Source organism: Lissotriton helveticus, chromosome 2_1 (assembly GCF_964261635.1).
Source record: "Lissotriton helveticus chromosome 2_1, aLisHel1.1, whole genome shotgun sequence".
In the NCBI taxonomy this organism is placed as follows: Eukaryota; Metazoa; Chordata; class Amphibia; order Caudata; family Salamandridae; genus Lissotriton; species Lissotriton helveticus.
Genome location: NC_136059.1, coordinates 1,401,565,886 through 1,401,586,409, shown reverse-complemented (window position 1 = coordinate 1,401,586,409; position 20,524 = coordinate 1,401,565,886). Strand labels below are relative to the sequence as shown.

Below are 20,524 nucleotides of genomic sequence, written 5' to 3'. Positions count from 1 at the left end.
ACTTGTTAGGTCCAGTCAAAGGTTTCAGCAACTTAAACCTGAGCTCTACCCTTGTAGCTATGGCACAGAACATACAGGCTTAACTTAAGGAAAATGTGTAAAGCATTTAGAAGTACCAGAACAGGTAAAGAGTTTAAATAATAATCCAACTATAAATTATAAAAATAGATTAAAAAATGTAATAAGCAAAATGACCCCAAATTAAAACAAATTGAATAAGGGGAACACAGCACCAGTGGTAGTCAATGGTAGTGGTATACGGGGGCCTAGGTGAGGTTTTAGGCTGACTGTGATGGAGCATTGGTTGGCCAAAATCAGTAGATTGGCCCTGTTAACCCCTTCGACGCTCATGACGAGCTGGGCTCGTCATGAGGTAGCCTCCTCGCACGCTCATGACGAGCCCAGCTCGTCATGAATAAAGGGATTTACAAATTCTCAGCGTACGGGGGGGAATCATGCCGCACGCATGCGGTTAAAGCCTGGAAGTAGAAGTGAAGTTTGAAAACACTTTCTAAGTCCCAATTTGAGATGTGACATTGTTCTTCTGAGGTAAAAGTCTTCTCAACATGGGATAAACCTGAAATTCTGTCTGATGCCTTGGAAACACCGGTCGGATACTTTCGTGGTCGGGCCCCTTGAAGCTCTGTAGTAAAAGGGGCAGCACTTTGAGATTCCCAGGGTATCAGGCAGAGGGCAACAGCAAAGTTCAGTCAAGATCCAGTTGCCACTGGTGAGCTGGCATTCTTCACAGGAAAGTCCAGCTTTTGTAATTTGTTCAGTCTACCTAGTATTTTTTGCAAGTCCATCAGGGTTCTGATAAAAGTGCCTTGCAGTGCCACATTGATGCTTGACACCAGCTAGTGAGTCGGGGTGACTCATTTGCTTTCTTTAACCAATAGGGTAAAGGTTTTCGGGGGCAACCCTACCCACTTTTTCAAACGTTCCGGTTAACCGACTGCAAACAGGCCCTAAATGCCATGTGCCAGGGCATTTTCAGGATAATGATAATCTTTTGCTATAATAAACTTGGGGTCTGAGGGCTGGGGGTGTGTGGAAGGATCTTAGGGGAATCACCAGTGTCATCCTATATTTAACACTGAGATCCAGTTTGAAGTAGGCACAGTGCAAACAACAAACCCAGATACAGATGTTTAGTAAGACCAGAGCAGACTAGAAATACAGAAGAATTAGCATCCTGTTCATTGCCTCCACTCTGAATGTCAAATTCTGCTTGATAGGACTGCTGGGTTTTACATGTAAAACTTGGGCAGCACTTCAAAGGGTGAGAAGAGTATGCCAAAACATGTCTTGTGTATCCAGTGTGTGGTTGCTGGAAAGCCCTGCTTTGTACTACCAGATTTCTGTCTCTGGGTTTATTGTGAACACAGTGACTACCCAAGTTGGATTTTAGTTTTAGATGGAGGCAGATACTAGGTATAACATAGTACTCTCTCCACACACATTACCAGTCCTCAGAGCCCAAATTTAGTATTGTCCAAGACATCATGAAAACGCCTAAAGTCGGTAGGGTTGGCCCCAGAAATGTTTACTCCACTGGTTATGATGTGCCCAGGTGTCATTCCCACACACTAGCTCGTGCCAGACATAACTGTGGCATCTCCAGAATGCTCCTGGACCTGAGGAAGATCGTAAAAGGGCTGATCTTGCTATCTGCAACCTGAGAAGAGCCCTGGAGAACGAGAACTGGACCTGCTCTCTCTTGTACACAGGGCTTGATCAAATCACGGTCTCCTAGTGTTTTTCTCAATCCTGCAATGTTCCAAGATAAGACCTTAACTGGCTCAATTGTGTTAATACTCGTGTTGCCATCTGCTGACACATGTGTCTTTGTATCCCCCCTACTATCAGGAGCATGCACTTCCAGTAGAGCATTCAGTCAATCGCACCCATCCAACCCATCCTTGGATGTATATCTGTTAATCAGCATCAACCCGACTGAACCAGAAACGCAATTGTCCTCATTGTAATCCCTAAAGATTGTTCTTCTTGCACCAGGGATGGGTGTGAGGTCAGAGGGGATTAGGAGATTTGTAAAAGAACCCTAGCTGGAAACAGATATTTGGCAAACTCTTGAGAAAGGGGAAGGAAGTTACTGTATGAGGATTGCAACAATTCTCGGATTGTCAAAATTGACCTCTACACATTCGCCAGGGATTGTTTTATGGGATGGCCCTACCCAACCAACCCTACTTGCCATCAAAATATTTTCAAATAAAGAGTGATTATAGCCTCTAATTGTTGTTAGCCAGTGGGAGACTTTTAAAATCAATTGGCCTGCACTCTCAGTCTGAGTCTGTTTCAGCCTAGGAAAATTCACTAGAATCAAAACACAGGGGCACGCTGCTGGGGAGAGAATCAAAACGTGAACTTCCCTGCCCAAGCTACCCTTACGCATCTCCCTCACTAAGGGGTCCATTAGGATGGCAGGCGGACTTTGTCCGCCCGCCATCCTATCAGTTATTGGGACCGCCCGCCATAAGGGCGGGGGTCCCGTGGGGGGTATTATGATGAGCCCGCCACTGTGGCGGGCGTATCCTGCATTGTTATCATTGTGGCGGGTGGTGCTCTCACCACCACCCGCCACAATGCTAACAATGCACGAATGTATTTGCATTAACAAAGCGGCAGGCACCGCGGGGTGCCTGCCACTTTGTTAATGCAAATGCAGGGGGGTACCACAGGTACCCCACATGTCCCCCCCATACCTCTCCTTTGCTCCGGGGGCCCGCAGGGGGCCCCCGAAGTGAAGACCGCATGCCCGATGCGCATCTGTTCTGGCCTATCCTAATATGGCTGGCGGTGTCTAATAGACACTGTGTGGCGCGGTGGCGAAGCCGACCCGGACAAGCGGAGTTCGTGTTTAGAGAGTGTGCTTTATTCAGAGCTTAACACAAGGGGTTCTGGGACCTGTATGAGTCTTGTTCTTTCTTCCGCTCCGGTATCGAAAGGATTCCGGGTCCTAGAGTATTCTTGTGCTGCTTTCACAGGGCTTCCCGGTGGCTCGTGACATAAAAGAAAACGGGATGTAAGGAAGAGGTTCTGGGACCGTAAGGAATGACGTGGTAAGCCAGGGGGTGAAAAGTGAGGGAGGACTTAGTGCACCGCAACCTTCACCAGTGTTCTGTGTGCAGTTTACGCACTGCCGTTTTGTTCAAAACCTACGGCTTTGCTCTCCCTCCACCCCCCGCTTTGCTCTTCCCAGTTACGCTGCCCCAGCGAAACCCAAAGCAGCCCCGTACCTTGCTTAGCCACGTCCCTCCGGGGCCGTGGCTGGCGTCTTTGCGGTGCCAGGTAGGGTCTGGCTGCCCGTCTCTTCTTCCTCCCTCAGCTCCTGTGGTGTCGGGTCTCTCTGCTTCTGCTCGCTCGGCGGGGACTTCCGGTCCGGTTTCACCATTGTTCTGGGCTGGCACGAGAAAGGTCCTTGCTCGCGTCTCCTCCTCCCAGCTTGTGTGCACGATGGGTCCTAGTGAACGGCTTCCTTCTTCCGCGCCTCCCTTTTTGAGCCAGTCCTGGTCCTCCATCACGTGATGCGGTAGTCCGGGGGCGTTAAAGAAACAGTACTCCAACCTGACGGTACGCAGCATTTCCGCTGACTTAGAGGCCTTTCAGCTTTCCCAGCTGGTCTCGCAGCCCACCCACACTGGAGGACACATCCTCGACCCCTTCTTCACCAATCTACCGGAGATTAAAATCACATCTATTTCTCCGGTGGAGTGGACTGACCACTTTCTGGTGTCCATTTTTTGTCCTACTTTGGCTGCCCCTCCCATTTCATCAGCAAGACGGGTACCCAGGAGACTATGGCATAAATTCAGGCTAGAAGACTTCCATCGTCTTCTATCAGAGGAGCCGCTGGGTCCATTGAATGGCGTAGAGGAGGGATATGATCTCTTCTGCTCCTGGCTCACCAGGGCTCTGGACGCTCTGATACCTATCGTATCGACTAAAATCAATACTAGAGAGTCGAGTCCCTGGTATGATGGTGCCTTACGTGCCTTGAAGGGAGCCTGTAGACGGGCGGAGAGGGCATGGCGGAAGACGTATGCGGCTGATTTAAAAGGTGCTTACGCCACGTCCGTCAACCTCTATCATCGGGCTGTTTGTCGAGCCCGAGCGGCATTTTATGCCGCCGAATTTCGAAACAGCATTAACCCGTCGAAGGCCATCTTCAAGGCCGTGAAAGATCTGACGGCGAAGCGGATCACCTCTACGACCGTGAGTTCCATCTCTCAATGTGAATCCCTGGCTTCCTATTTCCTGGGTAAAGTCCAAGCAATTTACCGGACATTCCCTAGTATAGGGATTGGTCTGGGAAGCTCTGAGGGGACTCTCCATCAAATCACCCTGCTCTCATTTCCCCCTCTCACGGTGGATGGATTTGACAAACTTGCGTTGCAAGTCAAAACTGGATCTCCATCCGATCCAGTAAGATCTGCTCTCTTTCGAGATCAGACCTTTATGGGGCGCACTGTTGTGCGTGCCCTTGTCAACATCTCCCTTGAGTCGGGTGTGGTACCAACTAAGTGGAAGCAGGCAGTGGTCTCCCCAATTATTAAAAAACCTTCCTTGGACCCGTCGAAGCCTGAAAGTTACCGTCCCATCTCGCTGTTGCCCTGGCCGGCAAAGATTACAGAGGCCTATGTCAATCTGGCCCTGTCAGAACATCTGGCCCGGACCAACGCCCTCGACCCCACACAAAATGGCTTCCGTGCTGGACACAGCACGGAGACTGCTCTTCTTGTGATGGTGGAACATCTTCGGGCGAGGTTGGATGAGGGTCAAACGGCGGCGCTGATATTGTTAGACCTCAGCGCCGCCTTTGACACGGTATCTCACGGCATCCTCCTGCGTCGGCTCGAGGAGATTGGTATCGGTGGCCGGGTGCTGCAGTGGTTCCGCTCCTTCCTTGACGACCGTTCCTTCTGTGTTTCCATCCCTCCCTTCAAATCCAACTTCCAGCCTCTGGCCATGGGGGTTCCGCAGGGGTCCTCGCTGAGTCCCACGCTGTTTAATCTCTATGTGAGACCGCTGGCTGATGTCGCCAGGCAGTGGGGCCTTACCTTGGTCTCATATGCCGACGACACACAGCTGGCGGTTACGCTCAGCGGGGACGCGGAACAAGATGCCCCCAGGTTTCAGGCTGGACTGAAGGAGGTGGCTAGCTGGTTGACAGGAAACTGTCTCCAGCTTAATGCCACTAAAACGGAGGTAATGGTTGTCGGAAGGGGAGTGGAGCTGTGGGGCGACCAATGGTGGCCTCCCGAGCTGGGACCTACTCCAACCCCGGTGTCGGAGGTGAAAAATCTGGGGGTCTGCCTGGATGCGGGCCTTACCTTTGTAGGACACACCAAAAAGACAGCAGCCTGCTGTTTTGGTCTGTTGAGAGGTCTAAGACCAGTATTAAAATTCTTTGATGCCCCAACCCGACAGCTAGTGATCCAGGCAACTATCATCTCTCGCCTGGATTATGCTAGCTCTCTCTTGGCTGGGGCTAACCAGGCTGAGTTAACTCGCCTCCAAAGGGTTCAAAATGCTGCGGCAAGAGCGATTGTCGGTCTGCCCAGATATTGCCCGGTGGCAAGTGTCCTTCGCTCCCTACACTGGCTCCCAGTGAGGAAGCGTATTCTCTTCAAGGTCCTTTGTTTGACCTTCAAGATTTTGAGAGGTATAGGCCCTGAAATCTTGTCCAGCTGTCTTTCTTTCTACGTCCCCACTCGCACCCTCCGCTCTCAGGGCCAGGCCCTTGCTGTAGTCCCTAGGTTTAAACTTAGCCGTACGGGGGGTCGTTCCTTTAGAGTAAAAGCGGCACTATCTTGGAACTCTCTCCCAGTTGAAATTCGTCTACTAGAGGACCTTATGACCTTTCGGAGAGCGATCAAAACTTTTCTGTTTTAGTTATTTCCAATCTGCCTTCTTTTCTGTTGTGTTATGTTTCTCCTTGTCTATGCGCCGGGACGCTCCTTGGCTGGAGTAGCTGTGCGCACAATAAATTAATATAACATAACATAACATAACATAACTCGGGGACGCTCTGTGAACACAGAAGGGAAGACGGAGAAAGGTAAGGGGGAAACTGTTCCATTCGAGGGTCTGGAGCTTGCGCGTCGTTACACACCGCCACCATGTTAGACCTTTTCCGCCCCAGTCGCATGGCGACCGGGGTGGAAAAGCGGCGGACGGTCTTTCCGTCCACCGCCGTCCCCACGCCATACTAATATGGTGGGGGGCATTTAGGTGAGGATGGCGGGTGGATTGCCCCGGCCAGGCCGGCGGTGGCTACTGCCAGCCTGGCGGGGGCAATCCGCCCGCCATCCTAATGGGCCCCTTAGTACCAGTCCTAGAAGCAAGCTACCCCTTCCTCATGTCACCTAATTGTCCAGGAAGTGTCACTTGCACTGTCTGGGGGGGCTATTGTCTTGTGTGCCTGAATAGTTGATTCTTGTCTATTTTTGGTCTGCGCTAGCGTGACCAACCCACTCCTCAATTCACAACCAGTAGGGACAGTAGGTTGAATGGGATTAGTGCTATGGGCTGTACTACCCATATTACTATTATCAGTAGGCGGGTCCGAGGACACCAGACTCACCTAAGGGGCAGAGTGAGTCTTAGAAAGACTCAATATTTGGGTCACATGTTCCTCTATGGAATCAAGGCGATCATGTACTGGCTTTAGGTATAATTTAACCAAACATTCTATCCCAGGGCATCATTCATCCATGTTAGAGGAAGTCAACAGTGGGATGACATTGTCCTCCTTCAGTTTAGTCCCCTTGCAGTCTGATGTCCAATTCTTGCACAGGGTCCCATCCTTCTTTTTTACTGGGCGTTCTGTAGAAGGCGAATTATCAACAAGGGTAAAAAATACACCAACCGTCCTTGGTGGAGAGACAAGTGGTCAGAGGCGACTGCTCCTTAGTTTGGCCCCACATGATTGCCCCTTGCGTCCTCCAAGGAGAGGTGTCTTTCGCTGAGTTCAATCTCCTTCGATAGGACACTTGCTGTGCACACCAGGAAGTAGGCAGCAGTAGTTGTCATATCATCCCCTGTGGCACCAGATGCAATTTTCCTAAAACAAGGAAAAACGTTACGCAAGATGGTCAAGGAATGGGCCGCAAGCCACGGGGCAGATAGGAACCATTTGACCTTGAGAGGGAGCCCAGCCTCTTCTGGCCGCTGACAGCGTAGGCAGTCATGCTCTTTGCCCGGGCGCACACTTATAGTGTGTCTCCTCCCGGGCCTCGCCTTGCAACCAAACGGTCTGAGGGATGTAGTCCCACCACAGACAGTCAAAATGGAGAGTCAATGGTGGGGGCAGGGAACCGCCAAACAAACCGCTAATCAATTTCAAACCTTCCTTAGTCCAAGTAAATTGGAAAATACAATACCAGTATGACGTGTTGTTTAAAATAGCTACATTCATTATGGAAGCAAAACTATGAGGCTGTTGTGACTCAGGCATTGCAATTCCCTAAAAAGCAAACATACCCTTGTGTATATTGTATGTTTAAATGCTGGACAGCCCTCCTGGCATGGGCAAATAAACGAGAAATCATAATACCCGTAGTAATATATACATTTAAGATCGATAACTCAAGTTGTGTTTTGTACTTACAACATACTACAATTCTTTGAGCCAGTATTTCATGATTTTCAAGAATTACGTTGGTTGTTACACCATTTATGTTGATTCCAATAAAACCACTAGACCTCCTCTGGTGTGTACTTTCAAGATGAGTACTGCTGGTTGAGAAAGTACCTGATAATTAGTCATTTTAAACTCTTTGGCCATCCAGGTTTCTTGGGGGCATATTAATCCAAGAAAAATGGAAACATTTCTCCAATTAAAAAGCATAAACTGCTAGGAATATTATAGATTATGACTGCAAAATCGCATTATGCATTTTGGGAATTTCTTTCTATATTCTGGCCTAACCCAACCCAAGACTTCACAAAGTGTAGGGTGCATTGTATTTAATATAAGACATGTCTAATTAGTTTTATCATGTCCTTGCAGTAAAACACTCCTAACAGCGTTTTTCACTATTGTAAGGCCCATCTCTCCAAATGACTAATACTGGCTTACCTTATTACATTTAATAAGTGCTAACCTGAGATTGGGAGCAGATAGAAATATACTTTTTACACTCACATGAATGTTAATATGAGATCCTCTTTAATGGTACTGGCTGTGCTGCGCTTGCGTCGCTGCTAGCGCTTCGTTTTTAACATTTCCTCACCTTATTAATTTTTATTGCGCTGTTGGTCACTTTTCCCTGCTTCTTAGCGGGTCTGGCTGGGTTCTCCCTCTTACCGCATATAATTGTGCTGCACCACCGTTTTGGCGGGTCCAGGTCACAGGGTGGTCCTAGTGGGGCGCCATATTGCATTGGGCTCTCTCCATCCCGGTGGGCGCCATTTTGGAGCGTACTCGCGCTCGCATTGGCGATTGGAGCGCCTATTTAAGGCGGACCTACAGCGGCGCACTGCCTGAACAGGTACTGGCTGTGCTGCGCTTGTGTCGCTGCTAGCGCTTCGTTTTTAACATTTCCTCACCTTATTAATTTTTATTGCGCTGTTGGTCACTTTTCCCTGCTTCTTAGCGGGTCTGGCTGGGTTCTCCCTCTTACCGCATATAATTGTGCTACACCGCCGTTTTGGCGGGTCCAGGTCACAGGGTGGTCCTAGTGGGGCGCCATATTGCATTGGGCTCTCTCCATCCCGGTGGGCGCCATTTTGGAGCGTACTCGCGCTCGCATTGGCGATTGGAGCGCCTATTTAAAGTCATCCTTTCCCGCGCAGCGGGACGCGCAGTTGGGGCGCCTTCGCTGTGCCTGAGTCGTGCCAGAGTCCTGCCCGTCTGCGCCCGTCAGCGACGAGGAAGCGCGTGACGCGGTAGGACTCTGGGCACTCAGCCTGAGTATAATCATGTCGACATCACTGCAACTTAGTTATTCTCGGGATGAGTTGTTGTCCATTGCTGGAGGAATTGATGTCTGTCGGTGCGATCCGGTTCATCCTCTTTCCGGCCCATATATATGCGCGTGTAAAAACTGGTTATTAGATAAACCGGTCATGATCCGAACACTGGAAGACAGTGCTTCGGTCACGCACAATAACATCGTGGGCCGTGTGTTACGGATCTGGAACCTGAACGTGAGGTCGTTGGTTAAGCACCATCAATATGTACATGACCTCTTAGTTAAGGAATCGCCCGATCTACTCTTCCTCACTGAAACATGGCTACAAGACTCTGATGACGCCATTCTGAATCTTACATTTCCATCCGATTATACGGTCTTCACTTTGAACCGTCCAACGAGGGGTGGTGGCATCGCCATGGTAGTAAAATCATGCTTCCCCTCGGAATGGAAACCTCTTGGTCTGCCTGCCTGTGAGAGTGCCCTTTTTAAAGTGGCATTTAGTCATCATTTTACTCTCAGCGGTATTCTTATCTACCGTCCTCCAGGTAGTGACACAGTGTTTAAGGCCGCCCTTGCCGATATGGCAAGTTCTTTTGCACCTAGCTACGCAAACTTTAACATCACGGGTGACCTCAACATCCACTTCGATAGCAGGGTGTCCACGGGTATAGATACTCTGCTCGTGGACCTTGAAGCACAGCAGTTGATACAACTTGTCACTTTGCCCACTCATTCTGGAGGCCATATTCTGGACCCTTTCTTTACCACTCTGGAGAGGGTGAAGATATCTACACCGATTCCGATGGGCTGGACTGACCATCTGTTGGTGGAAGTTCTTTGCCCCATTGATGATCTGCCATTCAAATCGGCAGACAGACTGGTCTTCAAACGACAGTGGCATAAGTTGAAATTGGAGGAGTTTCATCGGATGCTGGAGAAAGAGCCCCTGGGCACTGTATTGAATGCGGAACAAGGCTACGATCTGTTCTGCAAAAGGGTCTCAGACGCCCTCGATTCCCTTATACCAATGCGCTGGTCCAAATGCCATACCAAAGTACCTAGCCCATGGTATAATGACTCGCTTGCCGAGCTAAAAAAGATCTGCCGGAAAGCTGAGAGGGAATGGAGGAAGACTTACGATCGTGAACTGAAATCCTCCTATTTTGCTAAACTCAAGACCTATCATAGGGCAATTTGCAGAACCCGGGCAGCATTTTATGCCCAGGAATTCTCAGCCAGCACCAATCCCTCAAAACTAGTATTCAAGGTCGTTAAAGACCTTCTGAATAAATGGGCCACCTCGACGGCTATCTGCACGGACGCTCATTGTGAAGGTTTAGCATCCTTCTTTTTAGAAAAAGTGCAGAATATCTATCGAGGATTCAACCAGGTGCCACTTGACCCAGAATCAGGGATCCTTAATGTACTACAGGGGGAGGCTCTGACTTTTTTTCCGGACTTGTCTATAGAGATCTTTGACACACTGAGTCTCAAGATTAAATCTGGCTCCCCGTTGGACCCGGTGAAGCCTGATCAAATCAGGATCCTTCCTCTCGGGTGCCGGGCCTCAATGCTGTCTCTAATTAATCTGTCGCTATCCTCTGGAGTGGTCCCTTCCTTGTGGAAGCGAGTGGTAGTCACCCCAATCCTGAAGAAGGCTACTTTAGATCCGACCTTGCCGGAAAACTACCGCCCTATATCCCTCCTTCCCTGGATAGCTAAAGTTACTGAGACGCATGTGAATTCCATTCTCACTGACCATCTTGCTCGGAATAATATTCTGGATCCGAGTCAGAACGGTTTCCGGACAGGACACAGCACAGAGACCGCGTTGCTCTATATGACTGAGCACTTACGTGGGGTGCTCGATGCGGGGCGAACAGCGGCGCTCCTTTTATTAGACCTGAGCGCCGCGTTCGACACTGTGTCCCACCAGGTTCTGATGCAGCGCCTAGAGGAGGCTGGTATTACGGGGACTGCTCTCCAGTGGTTCTGCTCTTTCCTCTCTGGTCGGTCCTTTAAAGTGGCCATACCACCTGGCCAGTCCACCTTCTATTCTTTGGATCTAGGGGTCCCCCAGGGTTCGGCGTTAAGTCCAACCTTGTTTAATCTATATGTGAAACCGCTAGCTGCGATCGTCAAACGGTGGGGTCTTGAGATGACCTCGTATGCTGATGATTCGCAGCTGGCGGTGACTTTAAGTGGCGACCCTGAGGTGGATGCCCCTAGATTCCGGGCAGGACTTTTGGCTGTAGCAAATTGGCTTAGATCCAATTGCTTACAGCTGAATGCCAAAAAGACGGAAGTAATGGTGTTGGGGAAACACGCAGAGCTTTGGGGAGATCAGTGGTGGCCGCCTGAGTTAGGCGTTACCCCGGTCCCTGTTTCTGAGGTAAGGAATCTCGGAGTTTGGATGGACTCAGCCCTTACCTTCTCGAGTCACACAAAGAAGGTCGCAGCGACTTGCTACGGGATCCTGCGTGGCCTTAGACCTGTCCTCAAGTTCTTTGATTCCTCCACCCGACAGCTCGTGGTCCAAGCCACGGTTCTATCTCGGTTGGACTACGGCAGTGCGCTGCTGTTAGGGATTAATCAGGCGGAGGCATCCAGACTGCAAAGGGTGCAGAATGCTGCGGCCCGGGCCATTGTTGGCCTTCCTAAATTCTGCTCAGTGTCTAGCACAATTTCTGCTTTACACTGGCTGCCGGTTAGGCAGAGAATTAAGTTCAAGTCGCTATGCCTGGCTTTTAAAATCTTGAAGTTCTCTTCGCCGCCGGCACTCGCCAACCTGCTCCTGCCCTATACCCCGCTGAGGTCGTTGAGATCGGAGGCGTTGCATTTTGCAGTCTGCCCCCGGTACAAACTTAGCAGGATGGGCGGCCGCTCTTTTTGAGTACTGGCCGCTGGTTTGTGGAACGCCCTCCCGGTGCATATCCGTGAGCTGAATAATCTCACTGTTTTTAGACGCGCGATTAAGACTTTTTTGTTCCCTGTACCTGTCTAGGGCTCTCTCTTCTGTTAGGTGTTATGTTTCAGTACCTGTTCAAGCGCCAGGACGCCCCTTTGCTGGGGCAGCTGTGCGCGATACAAAAATAAATAACATAAATAACATAACATGGTGAAGTCCGGATTAAGGTACTATTCTGAAAATACCACTTTTAAAAAGTTAAATAGGTAAAGGTGCCAACAAGGGATTCATTCAAAGGGTATGAGTTTAAATAACTTTATCTTAAATGAAGTGACATTTACTGGCACAGTATGGAATAACTCAAGTCAAATTTGACCAAATCAATCATTAAATCAATTACAACAACTGGGTGTATCAAAACGTAATAGGATTCATATTTTTTTTAAATGGGGGTACAGAAACAACAATAGAAAACTTTTACATACTTTTACAACTGAAGACAAATAAATACTACATACAAAAATATTCTAGTTATCAATGTATAACTACCCCTCTACAGAAGTCAAACAGTAAGTCCGTTCTATACATAGGATTTGGGACTCAAAGTAAATAGATTATCAATAACTAGAAGGAAGAATGGGTTAAGCGTCAAATGCCTCTGTTTCATCAAGTCAATGACACTTTCTTCAGGAAAAAGATGGATCTTGTGAGATTTCTTGACCCCTCTAAAATGACAACAACATTAAATATAACTTACTAATCTATACTAGAACACTATTAGAACACCCGGATGAGGTGGAATAAATCAATTTAAATAATTAATAGTAGACTTACACTTAGAAAATACCCAAATAGTTTTTAAAGACCTATCAATTATTAAAAAACAAATAACTGCGTATATTTATGTATTGTCAAGCGGTATACACCACATAGTCCCGGTGTAAAAACTTGCTGGAGAACTCACTGTTCTAAAGATAAAAAAAAATGTTTCATCAAATATAGAAAGAGGCTCATATCAGAGTGATTTCAATTAGACACAATGTGCTAAGATGCCATAGAAGACGATAAGAGTTTACTTTCATGAGTAGTGTGATACTTCCAATAGTTACTCATCAATTGGCCGCAAATGGAGAAAATGAATTTCCTGAGTGAATTGTTTTTTAATGATTTGATATCTGATTTGAATAGCATATGAATTTCATTTCTTAACATTCATAAAATAGTGCCTCAATGATACAAAGTTATAAAGATCAGAAAGATTATTTACTCATTTGTGTCAAATTTATCTTTTATATACCTATTTAACTTCATTACCCAAGCCCACAAGGGTTGATTGGTTTGCTCATTTATTTGTTATACTTTTAGAAAGTTGCCATTTTCTTGTCCCAATCAACTATGCCTTTCTCCCAGTGTCCTGGGTCTCATGACTCATGACTGTGAATGGCTCTGCTGTTGGGTTTTGAGTATTGCTTCCAGACAGAAAGACAAAAGGGACTTCGGTGTGGAGAGGATAGACAATCCTGGCAGGATGTTTGGGGACCCAGCCTCATGTACAATTCAGAGGGCTTTGTCTACTGCACACACAAGGGAATCTGACAACAGGCCTGTGTGTACTTTATAAATACCACATGCATGTATACATCGATACATACATACATATAGTAATACATAAAACGCCTGTTACAAAATACTTTGGGTAAATATGAATATCAAGGTCCTAGTAGCTAGCAGAGGCATAAAAAGGTTAGGACAGAAAAAGGTCAACTTTCAAAAAGTGGCATTTTTAGAATTGAGACTTAAAATCCAATTTTACCAATCAATTGATTTTAAATGAAATACATGTGACATCCTGCTCCTAAATCAAACTTATAATTTATTAAATGTAGCAAGATAACCCAATGTTAGTCAATGGGAGAGATGGGCCTTTCAGTAGTGAAAAATGACTTCAAGAGTTTTTCTCTATCTCAATATGTACAAGTAAGCACACAAGTCCTAATTTCTAAATACAATGCACCCTGCCCCCTAGACCTTGAAGGCCTACCCTAAGGACTTTATATGTTCCAAAAAGGAATGTTTGAGGCAGGAAAAAAGGTATATTTTGCCATTTTTACCAAGTTAAAGGGAGAGAGCACAAGCACTTTAAAAAAAAAAAAGAACTTCACACAAGAGAGACAGGAACTGCTAATCAAGCAGAAAAAAGAATTCAAATCAATGGTAAATAACGCAAAAAGGATATATAAAGAGAAATGCTGGTTAGATCTATTAGAAGCCATAGAGGAAAAAAATTTAAGGCAATTTTGGAAATTAGTGAAGGCAGCAGCCGGAACAACAGATGGAGAATTAAACTGCGTGGTGAGTGAGGCCGCATGGGAAGAGTACATAAGGGAACTGTACGGGGTAAGAACTCCCAGAGAGGATGTTGAGGCCAAAATATGGCAAGAAATCTCAGAAGACCTAATATCCAAATTTAACGAAGAACAAGTTGAGCTTACTATAAAAGAACTTAAGCTATCTCGTGCAGCAGGTCCAGATAATCTCCCTGCAATAATACTGAAGTCGGAGGTTAAATGGTGGGCTAGATTTCTGGCCAAGATGTTCCATGTAGTTCTAAAAGAAGGCGAAATGCCACCTACCTGGAAGGGTGCCATAATTAGGCCAATCCACAAGAAAGGGAGCAAAGAGGCGCCACAAAACTACCGGTTGATCAACCTCCTAGATATAGGAGAGAAAGTATTCTCTAAAATTGTACTGAAACAATTGAATGCATGGGTTGAAGAGTTCCAAATTGTACCCACAGAACAGGGTGGATTTAGAGCAGGCCACTCTACAATAGATCATGGATTTGCTCTATGGGCTATGGCTAGGAAGTCGACGGAACAAAATGGCAAGCTATGCTGTTGTTTCGTCGACTTCAGAGCAGCCTTTGATTCAGTAGATCGGGCTTGCTTATGGGATACCCTAAAGAGGTTAAATATTCCCAAAGATCTCCTCACAATAATAAAGGAACTACATAGAGAAAATTGGGGGCAAGTTATTAAGGATACCGTGGGATATCTGACCCCAAAAATACCCATTGCCAATGGATTAAGACAGGGCTGTGTGTTGGCCCCCCAGCTTTTCTCTATTTTTCTGTCTGATCTCCCGGCATATCTAGAGGTGGTGGGTAGTGCCAGCCCTAAAATGGATGGAAACAAGGTATCCTGCTTATTGTACGCGGATGATCTGGTAATAGTAGACCAGACCGAGAGGGGTCTCCAAAGAAAGCTTAATGCCTTTAATACATACTGTGCTAGTAAATTCCTAACTATCAATCTAGACAAAACTAAAACCTTATGCTTCGGGAAAAAGATAAGCAGGTACAGTTGGTACATAGGTGATCTCAAATTGGAGACAGTCAATGAGTATCGATACCTAGGTATATGGTTCAATAGGGCTCTAAATTGGAATACCCACCTGGAAACACAAAAAGCAAAGGCACTCTCTTCCATATGTGGTCTAAAAAGGTTTAATGGGGATTATGGAGAGATGTCACACCGACCAATGCTTAGAGCTTTTGAGGCAATGATCCCCTCCCAAGTCCTGTACGGAGCAGAGATCCTTTATTTGAGCGGTAAGGGATCCTGGGACGTGATAGAGGGGAAATGCATAAAAAGGCTCCTATCCCTTCCTCAATCTTCTATGATACAAGCCATAAGAACAGAAATAGGCACAAAGTCCTGGGTGATACATACTCAGATGGCTGTAATCAGATTTTGGAAGAGATTGGAAGATCCAGAAAGGCAAAAAGTAGCACACTGGTGTTGTAAAGAAATTCAGAAAAGTGAGCTAAAATGAGCAAAGGTGAGTAGGGAAAAATTGATGGGAATTTGTAAAATATTGAAGATCGATGTGGACCAGGAAACGTACCAAGTCCTTAGTACCAAAGGTGAGCTGAAGCGAAGGGGGAAAGAAGTTTCTAGACTGATTGATATAGAATATTTAGCAAAGAAAAAATCAGTAGCACATATGCTAAACGCTTGGTCAAAGGAAAACTGGTTCCCCTACCTTGACATTTTACCCAACCGCTGGTACAGGCAAGAGATCCTGAGGCTACGGATTGGGATTAACCCATGGTTAATAAACAGAGACCTTAAAACAAAAATGTTAGACCAGCAAGGTCTCTGTAGGTGTAAGTTGGGAACTAAAGGTGACCTGCTACATATCTTGCTAGACTGTCTGTCACTCTTAGATCAGAGAAAACTGTGGCTGCGCCCTGTATTTCTAAAACATGATATAAAAACAAGGACGCAGGCAGCTAGCTTCTTAACAGAAATCCCTTCCATTGATATTGTAATTGCCCTCTGTAAATTTTTAAAGGTGGCCCTGAGTGCATTAAGAATCCAGGAATAATCTGAGGTACTGTATGAAATTTTAGTTGAATGTATTTACTTGTAGTGGTAAGAAAATGAATAGGCTTTTAAAAATGTAAATATAAGTTTTAAGATAAAATGTAAGTTTTCTTGGTATTTTGTATTTTTGATAATGGTGTGTAGGATCTTTTTAACGGATTAATTTTTAAAAAAGGTTTATGAATTTACTCTGCATACTCCATTCTGTGTTATGTTCATTGCATTGTTTAAAGACTATGGTCATAATTAACATACATTTTGACTTGACTTAAATGAAATACATTTGACATCCTGCTCCTAAATCAAACTTATAATTTATTAAATGTAGCAAGATAACCCAATGTTAGTCAATGGGAGAGATGGGCCTTTCAGTAGTGAAAAATGACTTCAAGAGTTTTTCTCTATCTCAATATGTACAAGTAAGCACACAAGTCCTAATTTCTAAATACAATGCACCCTGCCCCCTAGACCTTGAAGGCCTACCCTAAGGACTTTATATGTTCCAAAAAGGAATGTTTGAGGCAGGAAAAAAGGTCTATTTTGCCATTTTTACCAAGTTAAAGGGAGAGAGCACAAGCACTTTAAAGTGGCAAAGTGCACAGAGTCCTTAAGTCAACAAAAAGGATTCAGCAAACAGGAGGAGTGAAGGCACAAATCTGGAGGAGACCCCGCAAAAAAGGCCAGTTCCAACAGTTTCCTATCTTGAAAACAGACTCATCCCATGCACAATGGCGCCTACTTACCCCAAATTGCCATTGGTCCACTTCATTTGAAAGCTACTCATAAGATACCCTAATTTATAAGGGTGAGGTCGACAATAGTTGTCATTCTTGTGCCTCGTCTATATAGCTGCAAACATTCTGAATTTTAGAAGATACATTTGAAGTTCAGTATCCTGAACCAGAGAAATCCCTGTTATTTTTCTCCAAAAGAGAATCTGGTTCTTGTATTCCTCTATGTCATAGCACCCTCAACTCCAGAAGCATCCCTACATTATTTGAGGAGGTGTTGATTGCTGGGGAATGGCATTCTCCAGTAATGCTCTACATAGTCGAAACGGTATACACTTTTGTTGTCTGGCTAAGTAGTGAATACTGGAAGAGGCAGACATCCTGCTCCCCTAGATGCTTATTGGGTCTAGGTTGCTGGGCAACAGAGCGCTGAGTGGGAGCTTATCTGAGTATCCCTGCATTTTGTGTCAAACGATGGCTAGGTGAATGACTGGAGCAATTGATTTCCTTGAACCCTCACATACTTCTGGTGGTCGTGTAGGATCCCCTCATCAACACAGTCCTACGCACAACCGTACATAGTAACTTCCACAACGGTGGCACATGGCATACGCCCTCATAAAAGGGAGACCCGAGAAGGGCTTCAAACTCTCTGCATTGTGGCAGGTTTAGGAAGTGAGCGAGATGCTAACAAAATGCTGGCAACCCTCCGGGCAAGACATTCACTGGATGTGGTGTAGGCCCTTGGGAGAAACTTCAACCAGATGGTATCGGACGTTCTGTGGTGGTTAAAGTGCCTTTGATATAATTTTATGAAAGTTATGACCTAATTATACGATGCTTTTTTAACACTAGAGATCATAATACGAAAAATGCACACTGGAATTGCTCATAAACATTGCTGTGTGGTATAGTTTGTATAGTATATTACAATTTTGCTCTGATGTTTTCTCTGTCAGAGAAGTACTAAAGGGACATTTGCACCAACTGACCAATCACATTTTGCATTGCTCAGTCTCCACAAATGCGTGTGCCAAGTTTTACTACCAGCAGTGCAAACTATGTATCCTGAATATGTCGCCTGACGTACAAAGCTTTTTACTGATTGCAAACACTTTAGTTCGATAAATCAGAGGGATTGCAACCAGAAGAAAGCTATTTCTAATGTACTAAATCGATTTAGCGATCAGAAAAATGTGACCTGAATAGCTAGAAATTGTTTCAGAATTGCTATTTGGAAGGGATGGAAAAATCACACTTCTTCCAAATTGCCATTCGAACTCGGGTGTATTAATTATTTACTCCAGGAATTCTGGTCACAGGCCTTTCAACAGTTAACAACTTCCATGTTGGGGTGGTAACTGATACGCAAAGGGGAAGGGATCCCCTTTGGACCTCTATCTCTTTGTGAACCAAGGTGTCAGTTTCAGGGGGAGTAGGCGGTACCGAGATCCACACTGGTCTCACTGAAGTGTTCTAAAATGTAACTTTTTTTGAGCCGCCCTGCTTAACCCCTTGCATGCTGCCGCGATTCTGCGCCTGTGCGGCAAAATCGCGAGTGGGCGGGTTTATGGCAGCCCCCAACCGTCATCAGCACAGGAGCGCTGTAGTGCATGATGGATGGGGGCCGTCATCAGCATGCAAGGGGTTAAAGAGCTTGGGCTGCTTAAAAAAATGTTTTTGAAAGCAATAGCAGGGATGGAGCTCTGCTGTTCCTTGAAGGCCACCATCCATGTGACTGTAACCAGTCAGAGAGGTTCTCGATTTATGACATACCTAATGAATATAATTAGGCAGTTCGTTCTGCGACTCACTTCGTTTCCGTGTTTTGTCAGCCTAATTATTAGTATATGGATCAGTTGTCAAAATAAGCCTGCATTGGCAAAAAGTAGATGCACAACTTTGAGACCACTTTACGTGCATGTAAACATTGTAGGTCAGGTCCATAAACCAAAAATTGCACCAATGCCATCAATGAAATCTGTCATAAAGAGTACTCATCTTAGCTGCATAAAAAAGAATAGCAAACTCACACTGATGTTTTTGCAAACGTGTAAAACGGGTTATCATTGCTCATTTGACAGATTCACTGACAAATTTGAGTTTATTTCCAATTTGTAAAGCAATTGGTGGATTCATAGGGGCCGATTCACAGAACTAATCTGAGACAAAATCCTAAACTTACTATTTTTGGTATTCACAGAAGGCATTTAGTAGTAGTAAAGTTATGACTTTGTCTTAAGTTATGGTTTTGTCTTAAATTGTGATTTTGTCTTAAATTATGATTTTGTCTTAAGTTAGGATTTTGTCTTAAGACCAAAACTTAAGACAAACTTAAGTTTAACTTCAGTTTAACTTAAGTTTAATTTAAGAGAAAATCCTAATTTAAGAGAAAATCCTAATTTAAGACAAAATCCTAACTTAATAAAAAATCCTAACTTTACTACTACTAAATGTCTTCTGTGAATACCAAAAGTAATACATTTAGGATTTTGTCTCAGGTTAGTTCTGTGAATCGGCCCCATAGTGTCACCCTTAGGAATCACATATGTTACATGTTAACAAAATATTGCGTTTTCATCTATATTATATTATGCAGTTTTTCTTTTTATCTGCCAGAGCATGTGTTTCTTTGTGGAAATTGTGGATTTGTTTCTTAGGCAGTTGTGCATTGATTTTGTATGTCACTTACTAGTTACTTGCTCGGTAAACTGCAGCTTTTTGGAAAATACCATTAAGTATCACGATATGAAATGCCTTCCTAGATAATGTTCCGTGTGAAAGAAAAAAGAAGAAAGGTCACAGCTGGCAAACATAGTAGAAGTTAGTGTGAATAGTTACAATATGGACGTAACACTCCTTTGAAACACACTCTCTGTCCTCTTTCTTGTTTAATTGCAGGTGTGCCTGGAAAACGAAATGAGCAATATTATGAATGCTGTAAAGAACCGTATCCTGACGTGACGTACACAGTGACTATGCGCAGACGTACGCTCTACTATGGCCTGAATTTGCTCATCCCTTGTGTACTCATATCTGGGCTGGCCCTACTTGTTTTCCTCTTGCCTGCTGATTCCGGAGAGAAGATCTCACTGGGTAAGCCCCATACTGCTTATTTCCACCATACACAGTCCTGAAGTCACCCTGCATAACTCAACAGTTAAAGAAATAGAGTATAGCTGAGGCCATTAGGAATATAATGCATGTGACAACCCTCAATATTGTTATACGAGGCAATTATGTTTCTCATCCTTCCTGAGACATTGACTTTTTTAATCACTTGTGTAATGGCATGGAATAACAAGTATTGGCATAGCCAATACGTCTCGCCTTTCGGACTATAAGTATATTGTAAGAGTATAGATCCGCAAAAAAACATGCTGCAGATATATTCAACCTCATCCGAAACAATGAACTAGATATCCTAATCCTCACGGAAACCTGGCTAAACCCTTCCTCCACCCCAATACTTGACCTCCTAGTACTACCTAGTCACAACATAATCTGTCTAGACAGAACCACGAAACAGGGTGGGGGACTAGCTTGTATATACCT

At 45.2% G+C, this 20,524-nt stretch overlaps 1 protein-coding gene across 1 annotated transcript in view; it reads left to right on the top strand.

The window, feature by feature from the left end:
- The window catches only part of LOC144819772 (neuronal acetylcholine receptor subunit alpha-7-like), an 892,484-nt gene that overhangs the window by 651,982 nt on the left and 219,978 nt on the right, over positions 1 to 20,524 (top strand). Inside the window, exon 8 of the mRNA XM_078677526.1 lies at positions 19,871 to 20,065. Within this exon, the coding sequence (XP_078533652.1) occupies positions 19,871 to 20,065 (195 nt within the window). The remainder of the gene's footprint in view (positions 1 to 19,870; positions 20,066 to 20,524) is intronic.